Genomic DNA, 21,236 nt, shown 5'->3' with positions numbered 1-21,236 from the left:
AATTTAGTGCTTGAAACATGAGAGTTATAGGTTAGTTAGAAATAAATTGTTTATTTAACTGATCTTTTATTTAGCACTTGTTTTAAGAGAAAACATCTACATGTCGCATTGAAAATTTTATACAGAACTATCAGATTATATTCCAAAAGTACATGTTAGTGAATTGTGCATGTTCTATGTGGTCAACAAAAACAAAAATTAAACCTATAGACTTAAGCTATCAGTACATTTTAAAAGTCCAAATTATTATATTTTCAGAAGAAGAATATTTAGAAATGCATATAACATTTAGATAATTTTTTATATTTACATGGTTTAATTTTGAGTTTCCAGTCACATTATTTTAAAAGTTTGATAATAATTTTCATTTTTATCACGTGTTAAAAATGTAGAAGTAATTTATTTATGTATTTATTTATTTATCTGAGATGGAGTCTCACTCTGTGGCCCAGGCTGGAGTACAGTGGCACCATCTCAGCTCATTGCAACCTCCGCCTCCTGGGTTCAAGCTATTCTCCTGCCTCAGCCTCCCAAGTAGCTGGGACTACAGACGTGCACCACCATGCCCGGCTAATTTTTTGTATTTTAGGAGAGATGGAGTTTCACCGTGTTGCCCGGGCTGATCTCATACTCCTGAGCTCAGGCAATCCACCGGCCTTGGCCTCCAAAAGTGCTGGTATTACAGGCGTGGGCCACCATGCCCAGCCTTTTTTGTTTGTTTGTTTTTTGTTTTTTTGAGACAGGGTCTCACCCAGACTGGAATGCAGTAGCAGGATCTCAGCTCACTGCAACCTCCACCTCCCAGGTTCAAACGATTCTCATACCTCAGCCTCCTTTGTAGCTGGGATTACTGGCACATACCACCGCACCTGGCTCATTTTTTTTTTTGTATTTTTAGTAGAAACAGGGTTTCACTGTGTTGGCCAGGCTGGTCTCGAATTCCTGATCTCAAATGATCCGCCTGCCTCAGCTTCCCAAAGTGCTGCGATTACAGGCATGAGCCACCATGCTCAGCCAATTTTAAATATTTTAAAAGTATTTATACAGCTCTGTACATAGTCAAGCCCATTAAGATTTGACAGAGATAGGGGGAGGGATATAAGTCTGTAATTTTGGAGACAGAGAATTTGAGGAGCTATCTCCAGCCACAGGAATGGTAAAGACGTTACCTGCATTTTCTGAAGTCCACGTTTCTTTTTAACGGTACTATTCTGAGTCCAGATTAAAATTATATTTTACCTCCATTTTTAAAAAAATAAAATGAATACTTTGTTATGTGTTGGTGTTTTCAGAGCTGAATTAATGTGGCAATTGAGAAAAATTTATTTGAGTTTTAAAACTGCTTGCTTAAGAGAAGATGCTAACAAGGCTAGTAGTCAGACAGATGCAATGATGTCCATCAAAGCACTGTGGAAGGCATTGGGCTGTGCTTTTATGGTCACAGTAGGATCATCTGTAGTGGTTCTGCCAATTACAAAAGTGTATGCAACAAAGAAATGTCCATTTCAGCAGAGGGATTTGCAGTTTATTGCAATCGAAAAAGATGATTTTTGATACACCACGTTGTGATTTATTTATTATTTATTTCCAAATATAGATATGACTCACTGGAATGTGTTTTTGTGTTTTGGGTCACAAACAGCAACTTGGAGTCATCACGGATGTATGACGTTTTGGAACCGCAGCAGGGCAGAGGCTGTGGCAGCTCAGGAAGCGGCCCGGGGAACTCCATCACAGCCTGTAAGAAGGTAACCTTGCCTTACACCACTTTCTTCTCGCCAGTTGAACTTGAACATTCATTTAATTTGAAATTTTAAGCACTCTTCCTAAAGTAGAAACAACAATAAAAACAAACAACAAAATGGCTTACGGTTTGCTTTCCCAAGTAAGCCTTGATAACATTAAAATTTTAATTCATGGAAATGATGAGAAAATTCAGGCATAGAAAATTACAAGCCTCTACTGCCATACTACCTCAACCCAAGACTTTTCACCAGTACTTCTTCTTAAACTTAGCCACGAATAACAGTTTCTTGCATCTCCTTTCAGAAAAATGTTCATGCATTTCGAATGACTCAACGTATTATATTAAGTTACTAAATCTGCATCTAAGAAAACTTTAAGGCTGTTTTGCTTTTGATATTTCCATAAAACAAAGGGTATGCTGGGTTTATTTTATTAAGGAAAACAGAATTGTATTTTCTAGAACATAGACTTAAGGGCTGATATAACAAAAAAAAAACCACTATGCTCTAAGATACTTGCAAAAACCCTTGAACAACATAAAATCATAGAATTTAACTAGCTCATTTTCCCAGCCAATCAAAACTAAGGCCCCAAAACTTGAAGTAGAATGCCCATGATCCTGGTTCCCCATCTAATGTTTTTGTCACTATTTGATGCTGAATTCCAGGGAAGTATATGTTTCTTCTCATCCCAATTCAGAAGCAATCACACAGAGTTATTTCATTTATTGCAAAAATATTGAATTATAAAAAATCTTATAGATGTAAATTGACACAAATGCTGTTACTAAGCATATTGTTATGTGTATGTATTATGTGTATATGTAATATACATTATATACATGCATATATATATATGCATATATGTATGTGTATGTATATATATATATATGTATACCCAGTTAAGCAGCATTAATAATTCTCTGCCTGTGTGACTTTTGTATAAGTTTCTAGTTTTCAAGTATCAGAGAAATTAATCTGTACTGAAAAATATACTTATTACAGAAAGGTAGAATTAAACATAATTTTACAAAAGTATTTCCATCCATTCATTCATAACCAAATGTGAAAAAACTGTCTAATTAATTAAGGATGCTTATTAACACATGTTGTATGATCTATTATTCTTTCTCCTCTTATAAATTCCTACAAAGGAATTGGTGCTATAAATTCCACTTTTTAATGCAGGGAACTAAGGCACTATAATTCAAAATGATGTCAAGTTATTCATAAAAGAGCTAATAATTTATAAAACTATTTATAAAAGAGGTCTCCAAGCCTTAGGTATACTCTGTTGAACTCTATAACTCCAAATTATAAATGCTTCATCATATGCTGTACATTTTACAGGGCTAAATAACTTTCTAACTTATTCTAATTTTTTAAAATACGTATATGTTTATTGATAAGATTGTGTGGTATTTAAAAGAAGAATTGAATCCAGACTGCCTGAATTTAACAGCCAGTCTCATCATTACTTGTATGATCTTGAGCAAATGACTTTACTTCGTGTCTCAATTTCCTCATGTGAAAAATGAAGAAAATAGTATTATCTATTCTATAAGATTGAAGCAAGGACTCAATGAATTAATAGATGTGAAATGTTTACAGCAGTGCCTGTTACACTTCATGCACTCAAAATAAAGATCTCTATCACTAATATTACTCTACAGAAGAATATTATCAGAAGCATACAGTCACAGAAAATAATTCCATATAGGTATTACCATTCCTAGAGAGTTAGGGATTTATGATCTGTTATCTCAGCTACAGTTATTTCCCTGGAAAAGAGGTGGTCACATTTATTTCTTTAAAAAAAAAAAATCCCATCTAGAAGCTACTGAACTGAAAGGGCTATTTGTGCCTGGATGTCTACTTAAAAAATTAAAACTGGTGCTGGGCATGGTGGCTCACGCCTGTAATCCCAGCACTTCAGGGGTATGAGGCGGGCGGATTACCTGAGATCAGGAGTTCGAGACCAGCCTCACCAATATGGTGAAACCCCGTCTCTACTAAAATACAAAAGTTAGCTGGATGTGGTGGCAGGTGCCTGTAGTCACAGCTACTCGGGAGGCTGAGACAAGAGAATTGCTTGAACTCGGGAGGTGAAGGTTGCAGTGAGCCAAGATCACGCCATTGTACTCCAGCCTGGGTGGCAGAGTGAGACTCTGTCTCAAAAAAAAAAGAAAATAAATAAAACTAAAGCTAATCTTTAATTCTAAATGACTTCATTAGCATATATATATATATCTGTGTGTGTATACATATGTTTAAATGTGTATATGTATACATAAATATATACATTTACAAATAAGAATGTAAAATTTTAACATAATCTGACTCATTTCACAATTATTTCTGGAATAACTACTGGGAAATTGAACCATATTGAATTGTCTTTTTTACAGATCACAAATGATCAAATATAGGCAATTTTTTATGGCACAACCTAAATACATTCAAAACTCTGTTAGATCTTGGGGAGAAATACAAAGATAGATCATAAATGACCCTCACCCTTAATGAATGCACAGCACGGTTTGGGATATAATACTGGTTTCTCTTGTAAAAAGTCATATAATAATTCATAAGTTAAACTATTATGCAAGATAACAACAGGCATGCTTGTTTTACCCTACTTCACATTATTGGACTTAGCAGATAATGCATTTTTTATAAAATGAAGGTTTATGTCAATCCTGCATCCAACAAGTCCATTGGAACCACTTTTCCAACAGAACATGCTCACTTAGTGACTCTATGTCACATTTTGGTAATTCTCTCAATATTTCAAACTTTTCATTAATATATCTGTTGTGGTGCTCTGTTACCAGTGATCTTCGATGTTACTATGATAATTGTTTTAGAAGCCAGGAACTGTACCCAAATAAGATGTTGAGCTTAATCAATAAATGTGTGTGCTCTGACTGCTCCAAGGACACGCCATCTTGTTAGAGGCTAATGCAGCTGGTAACTTTAAGTGACGGCCAATGCTCATTTACTATTCCAAAAATCCTAGGGCCCCTATGTATTATGCTAAATCTACTACCTGGGTTCTATAAATGGAATAACAAAGCCTGGATTACAGCACATCTGTTTACAGCATGGTTTACTGAATATTTTAAGCCCCCTGTTGAAGCCTACTGCTCAGAAAAAAAAGATTCCTATCAAAATATATTACTGCTCATTGACAATGAATGTGGTCACTTGAGATCTCTGGTGGAGATACACATGGAAATTAATAATGTTTTCATACCTGCTAACACAACATCCATTCTGCAGCCCATGAATCAAGGAGTAATTTTGATTTTCAAGTGTTAATGTTTAAGAACTGCATTTAATAAGGCTATAACTGTCATAGATAATAATTGCTTTGATAGATCTGGGCAAAGTAGATAGAAAGTCTTCTAGACAAGATTTACCATCCTAGATGCTATTAAGAACATTTATGGTTCATGGAAGAAGGTCAAAATATTAACATAAACATGAGTTTGAAAGCTGTTTCCAACTCTCATGAATGACTGAAGGGTTCAATGCACGTGGTTGAAATAACAAGAAAACTTGAATTGGAAGTAGAGCCTGAAGAATGGCTGAATTGCTGCAATCTCCTGATAAATCTTGAAGGAATGAGGAATTATTTCTTATGGAAAGAAAGTGGTTTCTTGAGACGGACTCTACTCCTGGTGAAGATGCTGTGAACATTTTTGAAATGACAACAAAGGATTTAGAATATTACATAAATGTAATTGATAACACAGCAGCAAGTTTTGAGAGGATTAACTCCAATTTTGAAAGTTCTCCTGTGGGTTTAATGCTATCGAATAGCATTGCATGCTCCAGAGAAATATTTCGTGAAAATAGAGTTCATCAATGTGGCAACGTTCTTTGTTGTCTTATTTTAAGAAATTGCAACAGCTACTGCACCTTCAACATCGAACACCTTGATCAATTAGTAGCCATCAACCTGGAGACAAGATCTTTCACCAGCAAAAAGATTACAACTCACTGAAGGCTCAGATGATTGCTAGCATTTTTTTAGCTACAAAGTATTTTTAATTAAGCTACATACTTTTTTGGTTATAATGCTATTTCACACTTAATAGAGTATAGACATAACTTTTATATGCATTGGGAAACCAAAAATTTTGTGTGTCCCTTTATCGTGATATTTGATCTGTTGTGGGGGTCTGCGACTGAATCCACAATATCTCTGAGATGTGCCTATATAAATCCATAGAAAAAAGATATTGTTTTCATTAAAAGCTACAAGCCAAGATCGTCCTTAGATCTGCGATAGACATCAGCAAGTTCAGCAGAAGGTACTCAGAAGGATGATCAAGATTTGAATTGAGAAAGAGAATATACACCCAAACTTGGAAAGGGCTGCTGCAAATTAATGAAGAAGTCAGTACCCTTCCTGGTAATATATTTTTTAATATTTATAACACATTCCTTTCATTTCAAATATTCTGTCAAGCTTACATAATAATTGCTTTTAAAAGACAATTTAGTAACTGTATATGCCACTGTGGGGCTGTCATTGCTTACCTTCTCTTAAAAAGAGTAATTCACCAATGTTTTCTTCTTCTTTGTATCCAGAACAAAAGCACCCAATAAAAAGACATTTAATATTGAATGGTTTTATGCCTTTATTGATCATTTTATTATTAGATAATATTGCAAGCTAATTCTTTACAATCTTGTAAAGATTCTTGCAAAGATTACAGAACAGAGAAAGTGAAGGTCCATGTGTTAAATGCACATGCAATGTATGTTCTGTACAAAAAAGGCAAAAAGAACAAGGACAATTACATCTGAGAAGTAGCAAAGCTGTCCTGATAAATCACCACTCTTCACAGTCAATCAGCCTTCACTGAGAGTAACATGGATAATTGAAATCTATCGGTAATTCCCCAAACTCATTTCATGTAATCGTGTCATCTTTTTCCTCATCAAATCTTTTTATTAGAACTGACATATTGCTAAATTAACTGGTTGGAGAAGTAAAACAAGGGTCCACAAGACAATGCATTAGTTGGAAAATCAGCCTCCGAAAAAAATTGCAAGTTGACTGAATTTCTTTCACATGTTTCATAATGAATCTCTAAGGGTTTCAGGAATCCTACCCAGACACAATTGCTTGTGTTCCTCAGATTTCCTCTGTAGTGTTGGAGAAATATGGTCCCTGGAAGCTGCAGCTCTGAAAAAGCCATAGCGTCAGGAAAGAGACTTTGCTGTGCTTATTCGAAGGAGGAACTCTTCAATATATATTTTTGGTAGTGAGAGTTGGCCTTTCCCCAGAGCTAAGATGACCATACCATACAGTGACAATTTTCATATATCATCCTGGTATTTTGTTAATAGACCCCCGTTTGCTCTCAAAAGTGCTTTGGTATGCAAAATAACTTATATGGTCATCCCATCTCTGACTTCAGAATTATCTTTTCTCTCCCTCTCTCTTTTTTAAGAGCTAGGAAAGTTAGATAAATTCACACTGAGGTTTTAGTGATTGCTTAACGGAGTGGTGACAAATAAATTGTGTTTGCTACTACTATTACCCCCTCCCTTAACTGACATTGATAATTGAGCCTATTGAACCTGTACATGACCTCAGAATTCTACTTATTACAAAGCTCTAAACAGACACTTTCAATCCATCCAGGTTGGAAAGTGAGCTAACCTCTATGTCACCCTAATTAATGTGCACTGAGACACAGGGGCAGTTTTAATGTATGCAACATGATTTCCCAAAATAATGCATTTAAAATGATAGAATTACAAAATATTACAAGAAAAAATGGAAAAGAGCTGCTGGGTAGGGAGCCCTAAAGTTCTTCCCGTTAGAATCCCTTGAATTATATTTAACATAAGCATTGTCTGATGCCCCCATCTCATACAACCACTCCTTCTTTTTGGTGTTATTGTTGTTGTTTTTGTTGTTGCTGAGGCATATCACTCTGTCTCCCAGGTTGGTGTGCAGTGGCACGATCTCAGCTCACTGCAACCTCCACTTCCTGGGTTCAAGCGTTTCTCCTGCCTCAGCCTTCCGAGTAGCTGGGATTACAGGTGTACGCCATGACACCTAGTTAATTTTTTTTGTATTTTTAGTAGAGATGTGGTTTCATCATGTTGGCCAGGCTGGTCTCCAACTTCTGACCTCAAATGGGCCACCCGCCTCGGCCTCCCAGAGTGCTGGGATTACAGGCATGAGCCACCATGCCCAGCCCAACCACTCCTTCTTATAAGCCAAATACAACCACCATTACTAAACTGAATCTTAGGGATTTTACACTAAATGAGCTAAATGATTACAAGTGTCATTCTTTTATATTTGTTTAAAACTAGGTGAAAATTCTTCCTAGTCTCTTTATAATAAATAAAAAAACGGTTATCTCCAGGGCAGCAGTGGGATATTGTGTATCAAACCTGGACTTGGAATTGAGAGACCTGAATTAGATCCCAGGTTTCTCTTCTTACTGTATGTGCTTAGGCCAGTGATGTAACCTGTCTGACTCAGATTCTCTAAGGTTAGTGTGATACTTACATACAAAAAGGTTTGTGTATGCCCTTGGCACACAGTTGATGCTCAATGAATATTAGTTCGTTCTAAACAAATAATCTTTTAGACAAGGGAAATCTTTATTTAAATGAAATTTTAAAATGGATGTAAATGTAGCATGCAATGTGCCTCCATTATACCGAATATCTGTTAGATTTTCCTTTCCTCTGAAAGCATTATATTCAATGTCATATTTCTACAATAGCTGGGCATTTTCAATCTACGCTTTACTTAGACTGAAGGTTTGCTATTTGGGATATAGTGAAACCGAGTCTCTGCATAAGAGTCATGTGAGGAAAAACTTGTTAGAGAAAAATCAACACCTGGAATATCCTTCTCTTTTCATGTCATGTTAATTAAATCCACCTTAAACTTGGACTTATCAAAGGCGGCAAACTGAAAACACTTCAGGTTCCCAGAGGCAGAGTTTGATCTTAATATGACATCTGAACAGCTTTATGAAGTTTCAAGAGCATTCTTGGCCATGATCCCCCACTTTAAACGGACTTAAATTTGCCGTAAACAGTGGCAAAGCTATATCTGAAGAATGACAGGATGGATGTCCCTGGATATTTCATTTTATTCTGCAAAATACACTTTCATCTAAGTTCATATCTTTTTGATAAGATGTAATTAATGAAGGAATTTAATTAATGTGTTCAGGCACAGGCATACAAATCGAAAGGCTTTTTCAGTCTGATCCATATCTCTAGAGACATTTTTATTTATTTTATTTATTTTTTTATTATACTTTAAGTTTTAGGGTACATGTGCACAACGTGCAGGTTTGTTACATATGTACACATGTGCCATGTTGGTGTGCTGCACCCATTAATTCATCATTTACATTAGGTATATCTCCTAATACTATCCCTCCCCCCTCCCCCCACCCCACAACAGGCCCCAGTGTGTGATGTTCCCCTTCCTGTGTCCAAGTGTTCTCATTGTTCAATTACCACCTATGAGTGAGAACCTGCGGTGTTTGGTTTTTTGTTCTTGCGATAGTTTGCTGAGGATGATGGTTTCCAGCTTCATCCATGTCCCTACAAAGGACATGAACTCATCATTTTTATGGCTGCATAGTATTCCGTGGTGTATATGTGCCACATTTTCTTAATCCGGTCTATCAGTGTTGGACATTTGGGTTGGTTCCAAGTCTTTGCTATTGTGAATAGTGCCACAGTAAACATACATGTGCATGTGTCTTTATAGCAGCATGATTTATAATCTTTTGGGTATATACCCAGTAATGGAATGGCTGGGTCAAATGGTATTTCTAGTTCTAGATCCCTGAGGAATCGCCACACTGTCTTCCACAATGGTTGAACTAGTTTACAGTCCCACCAACAGTGTAAAAGTGTTCCTATTTCTCCACATCCTCTCCAGCACCTGTTGTTTCCTGACTTTTTGATGATTGCCATTCTAACTGGTGTGAGATGGTATCTCATTGTGGTTTTGCTTTGCATTTGTCTGATGGCCAGTGATGATGAGCATTTTTTCATGTGTCTTTTGGCTGCATTAATGTCTTCTTTTGATCAGTGTCTGTTCATATCCTTTGCCTACTTTTTGATGGAGTTGTTTTTTTCTTGTAAATTTGTTTGAGTTCTTTGTAGATTCTGGATATTAGCCCTTTGTCAGATGAGTAGATTGCAAAAATTTTCTCCCTTTAGGACTTCATGTCTAAAATACCAAAAGCAATGGCAACAAAAGCCAAAATTGACAAATGGGATCTAATTAAACTAAAGAGCTTCTGCACAGCAAAAGAAACTACCATCAGAGTGAACAGGCAACTTACAGAGACATTTTTATTAGTCAGGGTTTTATTGCTTTTAGACGAGAGCCCCACCAATACTTCTGAGAAGCTAAGAAGTACTTTCACTGTGTTTCAAAGCTACATAATCACGTGATGGAAAATAGATATAATATTCTGTATTTGTAGAAGCTGTTTTTCTCAAAGAAGCAAGGACTTTAAGTATAAATAAATAAAATTAAAGAAAGATCAGCATTATTGAGCTTATTCACATCTCTATAGAAGGAAGACACAAGAATTTCCCCCTGGAGTATAAACCACTCTCAAATCTCAAACACTCTCTTCTGATCTAGCAGCCTGTCAGTGGTCTTCAGGCTGGTTTCTGATACCAGAGCAGAGAATGGCCTAGCCAATTTTTGCAAAACAGCTAGATGTTCTGTTTTATCACCATTCTGCAAGAGTAATCAGAAGCATTGAAGAAATGGGGGGATATTTTTAAGAAAAGAAGTAGAGAATTATCCTACTAAAAGTGACATTTAAAGAAAGCTAATCTGATCGTTTTCAAGAGAATTCCTTAAAACAAAGACAGCTTGCAATCTGGGATCTCAGGAGGGGAATACTGGATGGGGATGGGGATAGCAGAGGGGAGGGGAGGTGGAACCAGTGTAGGGGTAGTGGATGGAGAGACAAAGAAACCTGGGTGAGATACCTTTGGCAGTCAAGATCAGGAGGACTCATTGGCCATAAGGGCTGAACAGGAGAATGACTACTTAGGCTAAGATGTTTATGAGTGGTGGTACATCTGAGACCATTGGGAAGGGGGCACTGGGAGACAGAGAGGAGAAGCCATGAGTTCAGATTCAGCCCAGTTGCATCTAAAGAGCCAGACACAACATTCCCTCTGGAGGCAATTTCATTCACCATCTAAGGAAACTTCTGTATGCCCTGAGCCACATCAACATCAGGGTTGTACTGAGGACAGAATGCAAGTAATAAAACCTTTGATGAAGGGCTCATTTTCTCTTCCTTCAGCAAAAGCAGGTCAAGAATGGCTTCTATTGCCTTAAAGGCAACCAGGTCCACACAGAAAGAGAGAGGTGGGACTGCCTGTGTTGCATGGAGAGCTTATCCTCTAGAAGACGTCCGTGTGGTGACCCTAGGTGGGAAAATTTTAAGCCATCAATTATGGTTGTTTTGCAGTTTGAATACAATTCAGCTTCTTATTCCGAAGTCAGTCTGTTTGAGGACTTCTCTTCTGGACTCTGAACTCCCCCCACTTCTCGTTGCCTCCAGCAATTTTTTCTGTACAGTGGTGACAGTCCAACATGCCAGCCTTGTTCTGTTCTCTATAGCTCAGTTCCTTGAGCATCCTTTTCGCTGTGTGTGAAGAGCCCCTGGAAGGAACCTGCATGCTTTTACTTTTTAAAAAAAAAAAAAAATCAAAAAGGGTGACTCTGAAAACTTAAAATAGCTTAGAACATTTTGTGGAGTTGAGGCTGATGCTGCACTGCAGCAAGTGATCTGTTTTTCTGAATTTCTGTGGTCATTACCCTAAGACTTCTGTATATTATGTGTTAAATATCTCTCCAGAAATACAACAGGTTGACATTGAATATATCTAATCTGGCATTAAAAATTCTCCTTTCTATCTTTGGGTACTTAAAAAAAGACTAGCCAGCCCTGCTCCCTATCACTAGCCTCAAGGTCTCCTCTGTTTTCTTTCAGTCCCTCTTCTAAGAAAAGTTCCCAGCATAGTAGCCTGGAGTAGACACTGCATTCCCCACCCGTCCTCATAGCATCCGTCTTTCTCATATCCTGCCAGACTCACCCTTCTGATTAAAGTGCCAGTTTTCAGTCCTGCCAGTTTCAAAGTGGGAAGAAATAACATGGCTCAGATAAATTGGAACCTGTCTCTACATGGGACCTTCTGCCTCATGATCCCTTACAATGAGCCCTCTCCTTTGCCCGCTAACATTCACTAGGCACATCTCCGCCTCTTGAGAAGTGAACTCACTCTGAAAGACTCATATTAGGGCTCATACTCTCCAGGATGGAAAGCATCCAAGAAACAGATGTATCCCTTCACAGATTATGTGCCCATCTGCATGAATCTTAAAAGGCAGTTGTTTCCTGTAGCTTTTTCCCAAGAAGAGAAGAGTCAGAGAAAAGAGAACTGTCTCTTTTTTATTTTATTTTATTATTTTATTTTGTCTTGCTCTGTCACCCAGCCTGGAATGCAGTAGTGTCATCATGGCTTACGGTGACCTCAAACTCCTGGGCTCAAGTGATCCTCCCACCTCAGCCTCCTGAGTAGCTTGGACTATAGGTGCAAGGCACCATGCCTGGCTAATTTTTTGTTTTTATTATTTTGTAGGGACAGGGTTTCACAATATTGCTCAGGTTGGTCTTGAACTCCTGGCCTCAAGTCATCCTCCTGCCTCGGCCTGTCAAAGTGCTGAGATTACAGGCAGGAGTCACTGCAGCCAGCCATATCACTTGTATTTTAATTGCCACAGTCCAAAGGCATGCACCAATACTCAAGAGATATGTGGCCATTAAATTTATTGTCCCTTTGTCTAGTGGCAAATTCTGCACTACCTGTACTTTGCATACCAATACAAAATAATCCAAAGTCAATGGAAGGCTTTCATGCACTTCATATATTTTCCTACATGTGTGTTTCTTATATTTTCCTTCACTTAGCATTAAAATCACATTCCCTTCACTGATAGTATAAATATTATAGCATTATGCTGACTCTAAATAACAATTAATCAGCTGTCCTCTATTTATGTGTCTAACTTGATTCTGCTTAAACTATTGCTGATCATTCATAGATTATACTATATTTGCATTTCCTGAGTGTATCTGTTTTTGTAACTCTTGCATTTTATACTTGAGACTCAAACTCAGTTACTGCATTCATGTGGATAAAGCTCTGATCAACTTTCAAAGCCTTCTTCAGCCAGCTGACATCTGTGTGATATGACAGAAGCAGTGTGGCTTGATACTTCTCTTCCAGTCCTCATCAGTTCCCAAGCTCTAACTAGTCCTCTGTACTCTTATTCTTTTGACAACATTAAGATACAATGTAGCTTCCAGAATATGAGTAATTGTGTGGCACAAGAAAAATAGGGAGATATCTGAGACTGTACGGAAGCTATGCAGGTCATTTCTTGCCATCTTAGGATGCTTTCTGGCCCAGGGTAACATACAAAGTCTCTAAATTACATATATGGGGACATAAATTCCAAAGAAAGGAGGGCTTTTGTTCATAAAGCATCTCCATTTTATGCTCAAATTACATCCTTATGTGATATTTGTCAGAGATAAATGCTCCATAAAACAGTGTAATCCATATTTATTTACCAGAAGCAAACTTAGACCAGGTATATATTGCAAAAAGTATTTCATAGATAAGGACTTTCCTACTAGAAAAACACAATTAGTTTATCTGAAGGTCACTCATTTGTATGTTTATCATGAGATGACAATTTTACCTTTTCTCTTCTCTGGTAGTCTTCCCTCCTACCCCCCCTTCACAGTAAAAGGACAGAATGAATGGTAGGCTCACTAATAACCATTTCCTTCCCAACCCTTCTAACCAATCATACCTTTGATCTGGTAAATTCTTTTTGATAACGGAGAATGATTTTGTTTCAAGAGCTAAAAGAACTCCATTATTTTACAGTACTTTTAAAATAATCAGTTACAAAATTTCTAAATTTTCTTAGGTGTCAATGGTATAATGCATGAATGCTTTACATCCAACCAAATAGAATTACGGAATATGTCATATGAATAATAAAATAATATTCACACTTTGGAAGCAATTTCTCCTTTTTGTCAAAGGAGGCTAATACACAAGGACTCAGGCAGTCATCCAATAAAATCATAATTAAGAGAAAAATGTTATCCTAACATTTAATTAAACCTTCTGAGAAATGGAGACTAACTCACTCAGTTTCTGATGCCAAATTTTTTCTTCCACACAATAATTTTATTTCCATTTTCTTTTGTTGTTTCTTCTTAGTAGTTCAGTGTGCTTTAAATAGGCATTTCACAGTTTCCCTGTGAAATAATGGAAAAGTATTTATATCCCAGAGTAGAAAACAAAAGACTATAGAATTCTCAGAAAGTTTGCTATGCCATAAGCTAAATCAGCATGAAGTTAAATGTATAAAATTACATGAAACCTCCTGACTTCTAGTCTAGCATGAGTGTGTGTGTGTGTGTGTGTGTGTGTGTGTATGTGTGTGTGTATACTAGGCTTTTAAACTATTATAAAATATTTAAGTCGGCAATTAAGCATTAATTAAGCCAGTGACTAAACTTTGCAAAATTATACTAAAAATGTTTTGTAGACTCTTAGAATGCTTCAAGACATTAAAGAATATCTGGCCCAGCTCAGCAATGAATTTCTTTTCAATGAAGGATAAAAGATTCTTTTCCCACTACTGGGAACCTTCATTTCCCATCACTTCCTCCACCACTCATTCTGCACCAGCCATTTACTGTCCTTCAAACACACCAGGCACACTCCTGCTATGAACATTTGCTTTCCCCGGTAATCTCTGCCTGGGAGGCTGCTCTGCCCTCAGATGGGAGTGTGGCTGGCTTCTCACTTCATTCAGATCTCTGCTCAATGTCATCCTTAGAAAGGCCTGCCAAGATATACTTTCCAAAATAGCATCCCTTATTTCCTTATATGTTTGTCTGGCTTTATTTATTTTCATAGTAGTTTTTATTATCTGACATATACGCTTATTTATAATTTATGTGATTATGACGTGTCCTCCTACAACAGAATGAAAAGGAAAATGGTTTTTTTGTTGTTGTTATTCTTGTTTTGTTCACCAATGCTCCAGTTAAATAAACAGCACCTAGTACAGACAGCAGGTGCTCAACAAGTAGTCGAATGAAAGAACGAATGAAAACTTAATATGGATGGCATTATCCTCGTTTTATAATAGTATTCCAAAGCTAACATTAAATATAGAGTCTAATACTTTTGAATATGATATGAGCCAATATGGAATCCATGCTTAGTTTTTTATTTTAAAAGTATCTTGAAAAAAGATATCTTAAAATGGAAAGGAAAACAAACCACAAGAAATACCACTATCATCTGTTAGAATTACTAAAATAAATGTAAAAGCAAAAATTGACAACACTGAGTGCTGACAAGGATAGGGACAAGTTGGACTCTCATACCTTGCTGGTGGAAATGGAAAATGGTAAACCCACTTTAAAGGACATGTTTTCAGTTTCTTATAAATTTACCATATGACTTAGTAATTTCATTCTTGGGTACTTACCCAAGAAAAGTAAAACCTTAAATTTAGACATAAACCTGTAGGCAAATGTTTATAGCAGCTTTGTTTATATTTGCCCCAAACTGAAACAACCCAAATTTCCTTCAGCTAATGAATGGCTTTAAAAAAAAACTCTGTGTATCTCCATAGAATGGAATGCTACTCAGCAACAAAAGAAAACAAATGACTACTCATGCATACGATAATATAGATGAATCTCAAACTCATTATGCTAAGAGAAAGAAACACATCATAAAAGGCTACATATTATAGGACTCCATCTGCATAACATTTTAGAAAAGGCAACATTTTAGGGATACAAATCAAATCAATAAATTAGAATAAAGCTATAATATTGTGTAGGGATACAAATCAGATCAATAAATTAGAACAAAGCTAAAATATTGTCTTTTTATCTCTTAGTATGTCACAATTTTTTCTCTTAATTTGTCACGATTTTTCACTTATTCAGGTCCTCTTTTCAACGCACCAATAAAATTTTGCAATTTTCTTTATTCACCTTCTACAGAAAAAAAAAAAGAAGGAAAGGAAAGAAATCAGATCAGTTGTTGCCAGGGGCTGGGACTTAGGATACATTTAACTAAAAGGAGAAGGATGGATTTGAGGAAGGTGATGAAACTGTTCTGTATCTTGATTTGGCTGCTGGTTACACAATCGTGCATTTTTCAAAACTTGTTGAACTTTACACATAAAAAGTGAATTCTGTAGGAATGCGGTATCTCTATCAAGAAAATGTTACCTGGAGTAAAGATGTCATTATGTTGCCAAGCAAATAGGTCAAAGTGTCTTAGTACTTGCCTTCATTCCAATCATCTCTTCTCCATCTTCACCATTCACTATTCAAATCCAATCAGCCACTCACATCGCAGTCTTCTTGTGTAAGAAAATGTAACTGAGTGCCCTAGAAAGAGCCTAGAACTGCAACAGGAGCCTGGAGAGTCTCCTCTGAGTGATGCTCATGCCTCTTCCGATGGGCTTCTCTGGCTCCCTTTATTTTACTGCTCCTCTTGCTTTTTCTCTCCACATCTCCAGCACACATTCATTAATACTTTGTGTCTCATTCGAAAGTTAACATCACACTGTCCAAAGTTATCATCAAGTGTAGAGCCTAATAAATGTATTCAAGATATGTTGATAAGAGATTTTGATGTCTAACAGCAAGCAGCTGCCCTGTACCAATGGCATGTGGGGAGAAAAGTGTGGGACACAAATTGAATACGTATATACTTATATAATACTCATATATACTGGGAAGCATGCACCTTCCAATATTCTGAGGAAGAAATTTTGTTTGTATTACAAAGACTTTACAAGAACAGAGAAGTATTTATATTGGGGCAGGCTGTTTCAGTTATATCTTGAGGGTTGGGGAAGAACGTTGATGAAAACTTCAGGGAGCAGGTGGAATTATATGAAAAAAAAAATGTGTGCATCATAAAGGCTATATGGTAGAGCTGTTTATTAAACCCGTGGATTATAGCAAAGCATTTACGGAGGGACATAATCTGAGACAAAGCCTAGGAAATGTCTAAATTGGGCAAAATGCAGTATCTTAAACATTAGAGTTTAGTCACTGTTCATCAAAAGATTAGCAAGAGAGAGCTGAATTAGAATCTGTTCTGTCTTGAATGCTAGCCTATTGTTTGGCAAAAAGCCCATAAAACTTTGGGCTCACCCACAGCAAATATTGTCCTTCTGTCTTGTTTTGCAAAACCTAGCTTAGTTTCTGACAGGATTAGAAGGTCCTCAGTCGTATTTATTGGATCAGTTAGTCAATTGAAGTTAAAGTCTTATGAGAGAATTATATAACCTCAGTAATAATATTAGTAATAACAATAGCTACTCTTTGTGAGCACTTGAAATAATCAGATACTATGTGCATTCATTATTTCTAATGTCTACAAAAGATTCCTCATTGTGAATAGAAGAAATACCACACTCATTTTTGGGAAAATTGAGTCTCAAAGAAGTTAAGTGACTCGCCTTGGGTTGAACAGTTAAATAATGGAAGAATTGGAATTTGAAACCAGATTTGTCTTCAAAGCTTACATTTTTATTCTTTATTTTGGTTTTAGTGAGCTAGATGGATTTCAGAGATAAGGAAGATAGAGAGATGAGAGAATTACAATACGAATACATAGGACCTTTGTGTGTGTCCAGCCTTCCCTAACTTCCTTTCTCAAGTATCATCTCTGTTTTAGTTTGTGAGAGCTGCTATTACAAAATACTCTAAACTGTGTAATTTGCAAACAACAGGAATTTATTGCTCACAGTTCTAGAGGCTGGAAATTTCAAGATCAAGGCAACAGCAGATTCAGTGTCTGATGAAGGCTCATTCTCCATAGATGGTGCCTTTTTGCCATGTCCTCACATGGGAGAAGTGCAAAAAGCTTTCAAGCCTTTTTTTATAAGGGCACTAATTCCATGCATGAGGGCAGAGCCCTTTTAACTTAATCACCTCCCAAAGGCCTTACCTCTTAATGCTAACACAATGGGGATTCGATTTTAACCTATGAGTTGGTGGGGCGGGGTGGGGAGAGAGGAGGACACATTCAGACTGTAACAATCCCCATCCCATTTATTCCCTATCACTGCACTATGTTTATTTCTTCATGATACCCACCACAGTGTGTAATTAAGTGTGTACTTCAATGCTCCTTTATTTTCTGTTTGGCTCCCATGCCAGATATTAAGTTCCATAAATACGGAGACCAGTTATGTATTACTCACTGTTGTGTTACCTGCAGAGTAATCCGTGGTATGCACTAAAAAATTGCTATTTTTTAAGTAATTGAAAGAACTCAAGTAATTACTGATTGTTAAGTAATTTGCTCTCCAAATTAAACTTTGGAGAGCAGACTATAAGACAGGAAATAGATAAAGAGATGTTCCAGATAGCACCAAATTTTCAAGCCAGGGTAACTGGGAGAATTGTCCTGACATCAACTGCAAATAGGGAAGTCAGGAAGTCAGGTTTCTTTCAGGCACTGAAGTGGGGAAGGAGGGAGTATGTATGTAGACATGAATAGTCCAAGGTGACAGCAAGAAATCCAAAAGTAATAACTAACAGGAGTGCGAAAAGCCAAGCTTTACAGAAAGGTTAAACCTGGAGCTACAGATCAGCGAGTCATCCCTCCAGGTGGTAATTAATTCCTTGAGACTCCATGAATGATAAGGAGATATGGAAGATGATTGATGGGAGTAGAAAGACCAACACATTGACGACCAAACTATAAGGAATACTTATATTTATGGCACCTGGGGAGGAAAAACTAGCTAAAAAGAGAGACATGTCATCTCCACCTGCCCTGATATATCCAGACAACACAGATCCACCTTTCAACGCTCTAGTCAAGGGCAAAGCCCTTTGCCATCCCTTCCCTGAGGGAGAACTGACCAGTCCATCCTTGGTGATAGCTGACCTGGATTGTCATGGATCAAAGCACCAGATTTCCTTTATCACAGTCAGATATCAGAGTCAGATATCTCTAGAAGAGTTATCACTCTTAATATTCTCAGTGCTGACATCAAAAGAGCTCAATGAGTATTGGTTGACTGATATTGACTGAAGGAGAGTAGAGAAGTAGGAGGAGAAAAATGAGAATGGCGCATCACAAATAATAAATAAAAGAAGAGGAATTGTCAAATGTTGTGAAGAGGCCAAGAAAATGTTCGATGAAACAGATATTGTCTAAATTTTCCTGCATTTCTGATACTAATAGCAACCATATATCAATTGCATACTCTGTTGAGGCTAGCCCTTTACAAGCATGTTCTCATTTCACCCTTAGAATAAACTTCTGAAATGTCTTTAATTATCTTCATGTAATAGATGTAAAAACTAAGTCCCACAGAAGTTAAATGACTTGCCCAAGCTCATTCAGTAAGATGAAATGGGATTTAATTTCAGTTCTGCCTCCAAACCTCCAAGATTAACCATCAGTCACTGTCTTCTCCAATTTAAATTACTTAAAAAATATTAAGACATTGCTCAGTGATTTTTGGGGCTGTGTGCAGAGTCTATGTCTCCCTCTCAGTCTAATCAATACTAAATTTCTTCAACTTGATTCTCTATATAAAAAGAAACATAACTGTAATATAGAGCAAGAGGATCTTCCTAACCTTATTTACTGAACTCATGAAATTTGAAAAGAAAATGTGCCATTATTATTTCAAATTTGTGAACACACAAAACATTCATTATTAGCTCTTCATCTAAAATAAGTAAGTCCATAACTAAAAATAGCAGACAAATAAATGAGCCATTGAGAGCCTGGTGAGTTTTTCTCTTTTCCTTCTCAGAAAGTGACTCTCTCAGCAGAGAGAATATATTCATAAAGCTTCAAAATTGTTGAATTCTCAAGCACATATTCTTCCTTCAAGCATTCTTCTTTTCCTAATGATTTGTCCAAGCCATGAAACTAAAAGCTTTTCACAGACTAGAATTGCTTTACATATGATGCTAAGTGGTTTACTGGAGTCTGCATTTTTATTCTCTTTTGCTTATTTGGCTCTCAATGCATACTATTTGAGAAAGGGAGAGGGAGGAGGAGCAAAAGAGGAAGGGAGGAGGAGACTTACGTGATATTTGGCATAGAAGTGGCCTTCAGATCATTTGCTTTAATTGTTTACCAAAGGCAAAGGGAGGCCGGGAGCTAGTGGACTTAACTACACAGTTAACAAGAAGTGGGGACTGGAATTCAAATCTCCTGAACACATCTGAGCTCAGAGAGAGAGAGAGAGAGAGAGAGAGAGAGAGAGAGAGATGGGTAAATGCATAGACTGGGATTTGGTAGAACCTGAAAATGAGAAGCTATATAATTTCAATGGAACACTGCCTTAGTGGAGGCTCTAATGTCTGGGAGCCTGACTGAAATTCTAGTTCTGCAAAAACTAGATAAATTATTGATCCCTCTAAGCCTGGGCAAAGGAAATAGTAACTGTGATGATAGCTAATGCCTATTGGGCACTTAGGATGCACCAGGCACTGTTTTAAGAACCTTATCAATGTTAGCCTTGAGAATTTACCTCGCAAGCCTAGAAATTTAATTCAGATAATAGTGTAGGTTAGGGTGTTAGCCCAGAGAATTCTCAATAAATGTCCTATTATTTGGTCAATAATTAAAGAATATAAATATTTAATAATGAATCATCTAAATGTTAATGAAATTTATGGAAAAATATATCTTATTTTAATTACTGATATAATCAGATGAACTAATTTTTAATGATGATAAAATTAAAATTTTAAATTTGCATGTATGTGGCGAATGAATATTCTCACCAAACAAAGAAGCTCTCGTCCAAACATTTCTTCTTAAGCACGGCAAGATTTAGGTTTTATTTTAAATTCCAGTTCCTTATTCCGCTGTTTCTGTTTCTTCTAAAGCAAAGATGTGCTTTAGGAAAGATGCACAGAATCCCAGGGAAATGAAAGAGTCAAATGAGAAATCTTTCTAGAATTTTTCATTGAATGAGCAGGTCTCTAAAGCACTTCACATTTTCCTCACTTCTAGGATAGGACAGAGTAAGATCTTTGCATATTTTTAGTTATTTATTTTTAAAATAGGTTCAAAAAAATTAATATCTTTAAAATATCTGCTGAGGACTCGGCAGATTAATCTGTCTGTGCACATTTCTCTGTTAGAGAAGTAAGTGCAGGTGAAATCCCACAGGTAGCCAGCTCTTCTCCCAACTAGCCTCATCTTCAGACAGCCCCTTTCATAGCTCTGGAATCTTCGCAGTGCGAGGTTTCAGACTGATGACTTTTGGCAAGTCCCCCTCTGCCTGTCTGTGCTTCACCAGGAAAATGTACCCACCCAGCACACCAACTTTCTGAAAGCACC

The 21,236-nt window shown here is 36.8% G+C and overlaps 1 protein-coding gene across 7 annotated transcripts in view; it reads left to right on the top strand.

Moving 5' to 3' along the window:
- Positions 1-21,236, top strand: part of SPHKAP (SPHK1 interactor, AKAP domain containing) — a 195,325-nt gene that overhangs the window by 49,183 nt on the left and 124,906 nt on the right. For 5 of the 7 annotated variants that reach the window (XM_063713082.1, XM_054549918.2, XM_063713080.1 and 2 more), the window contains one exon: positions 1,643-1,748. In XM_063713082.1, the coding sequence (XP_063569152.1) occupies positions 1,643-1,748 (106 nt within the window). The remainder of the gene's footprint in view (positions 1-1,642; positions 1,749-21,236) is intronic. The other 2 variants (XM_063713079.1, XM_063713081.1) reach the window with 1 other exon arrangement.

The sequence above is a fragment of the Pongo abelii genome, chromosome 11 (genome assembly GCF_028885655.2).
Source record: "Pongo abelii isolate AG06213 chromosome 11, NHGRI_mPonAbe1-v2.0_pri, whole genome shotgun sequence".
NCBI lineage: Eukaryota > Metazoa > Chordata > Mammalia > Primates > Hominidae > Pongo > Pongo abelii.
The sequence above is the reverse complement of the archived record's forward strand: the minus strand, read 5'-3'. Positions and strand labels throughout refer to the sequence as shown.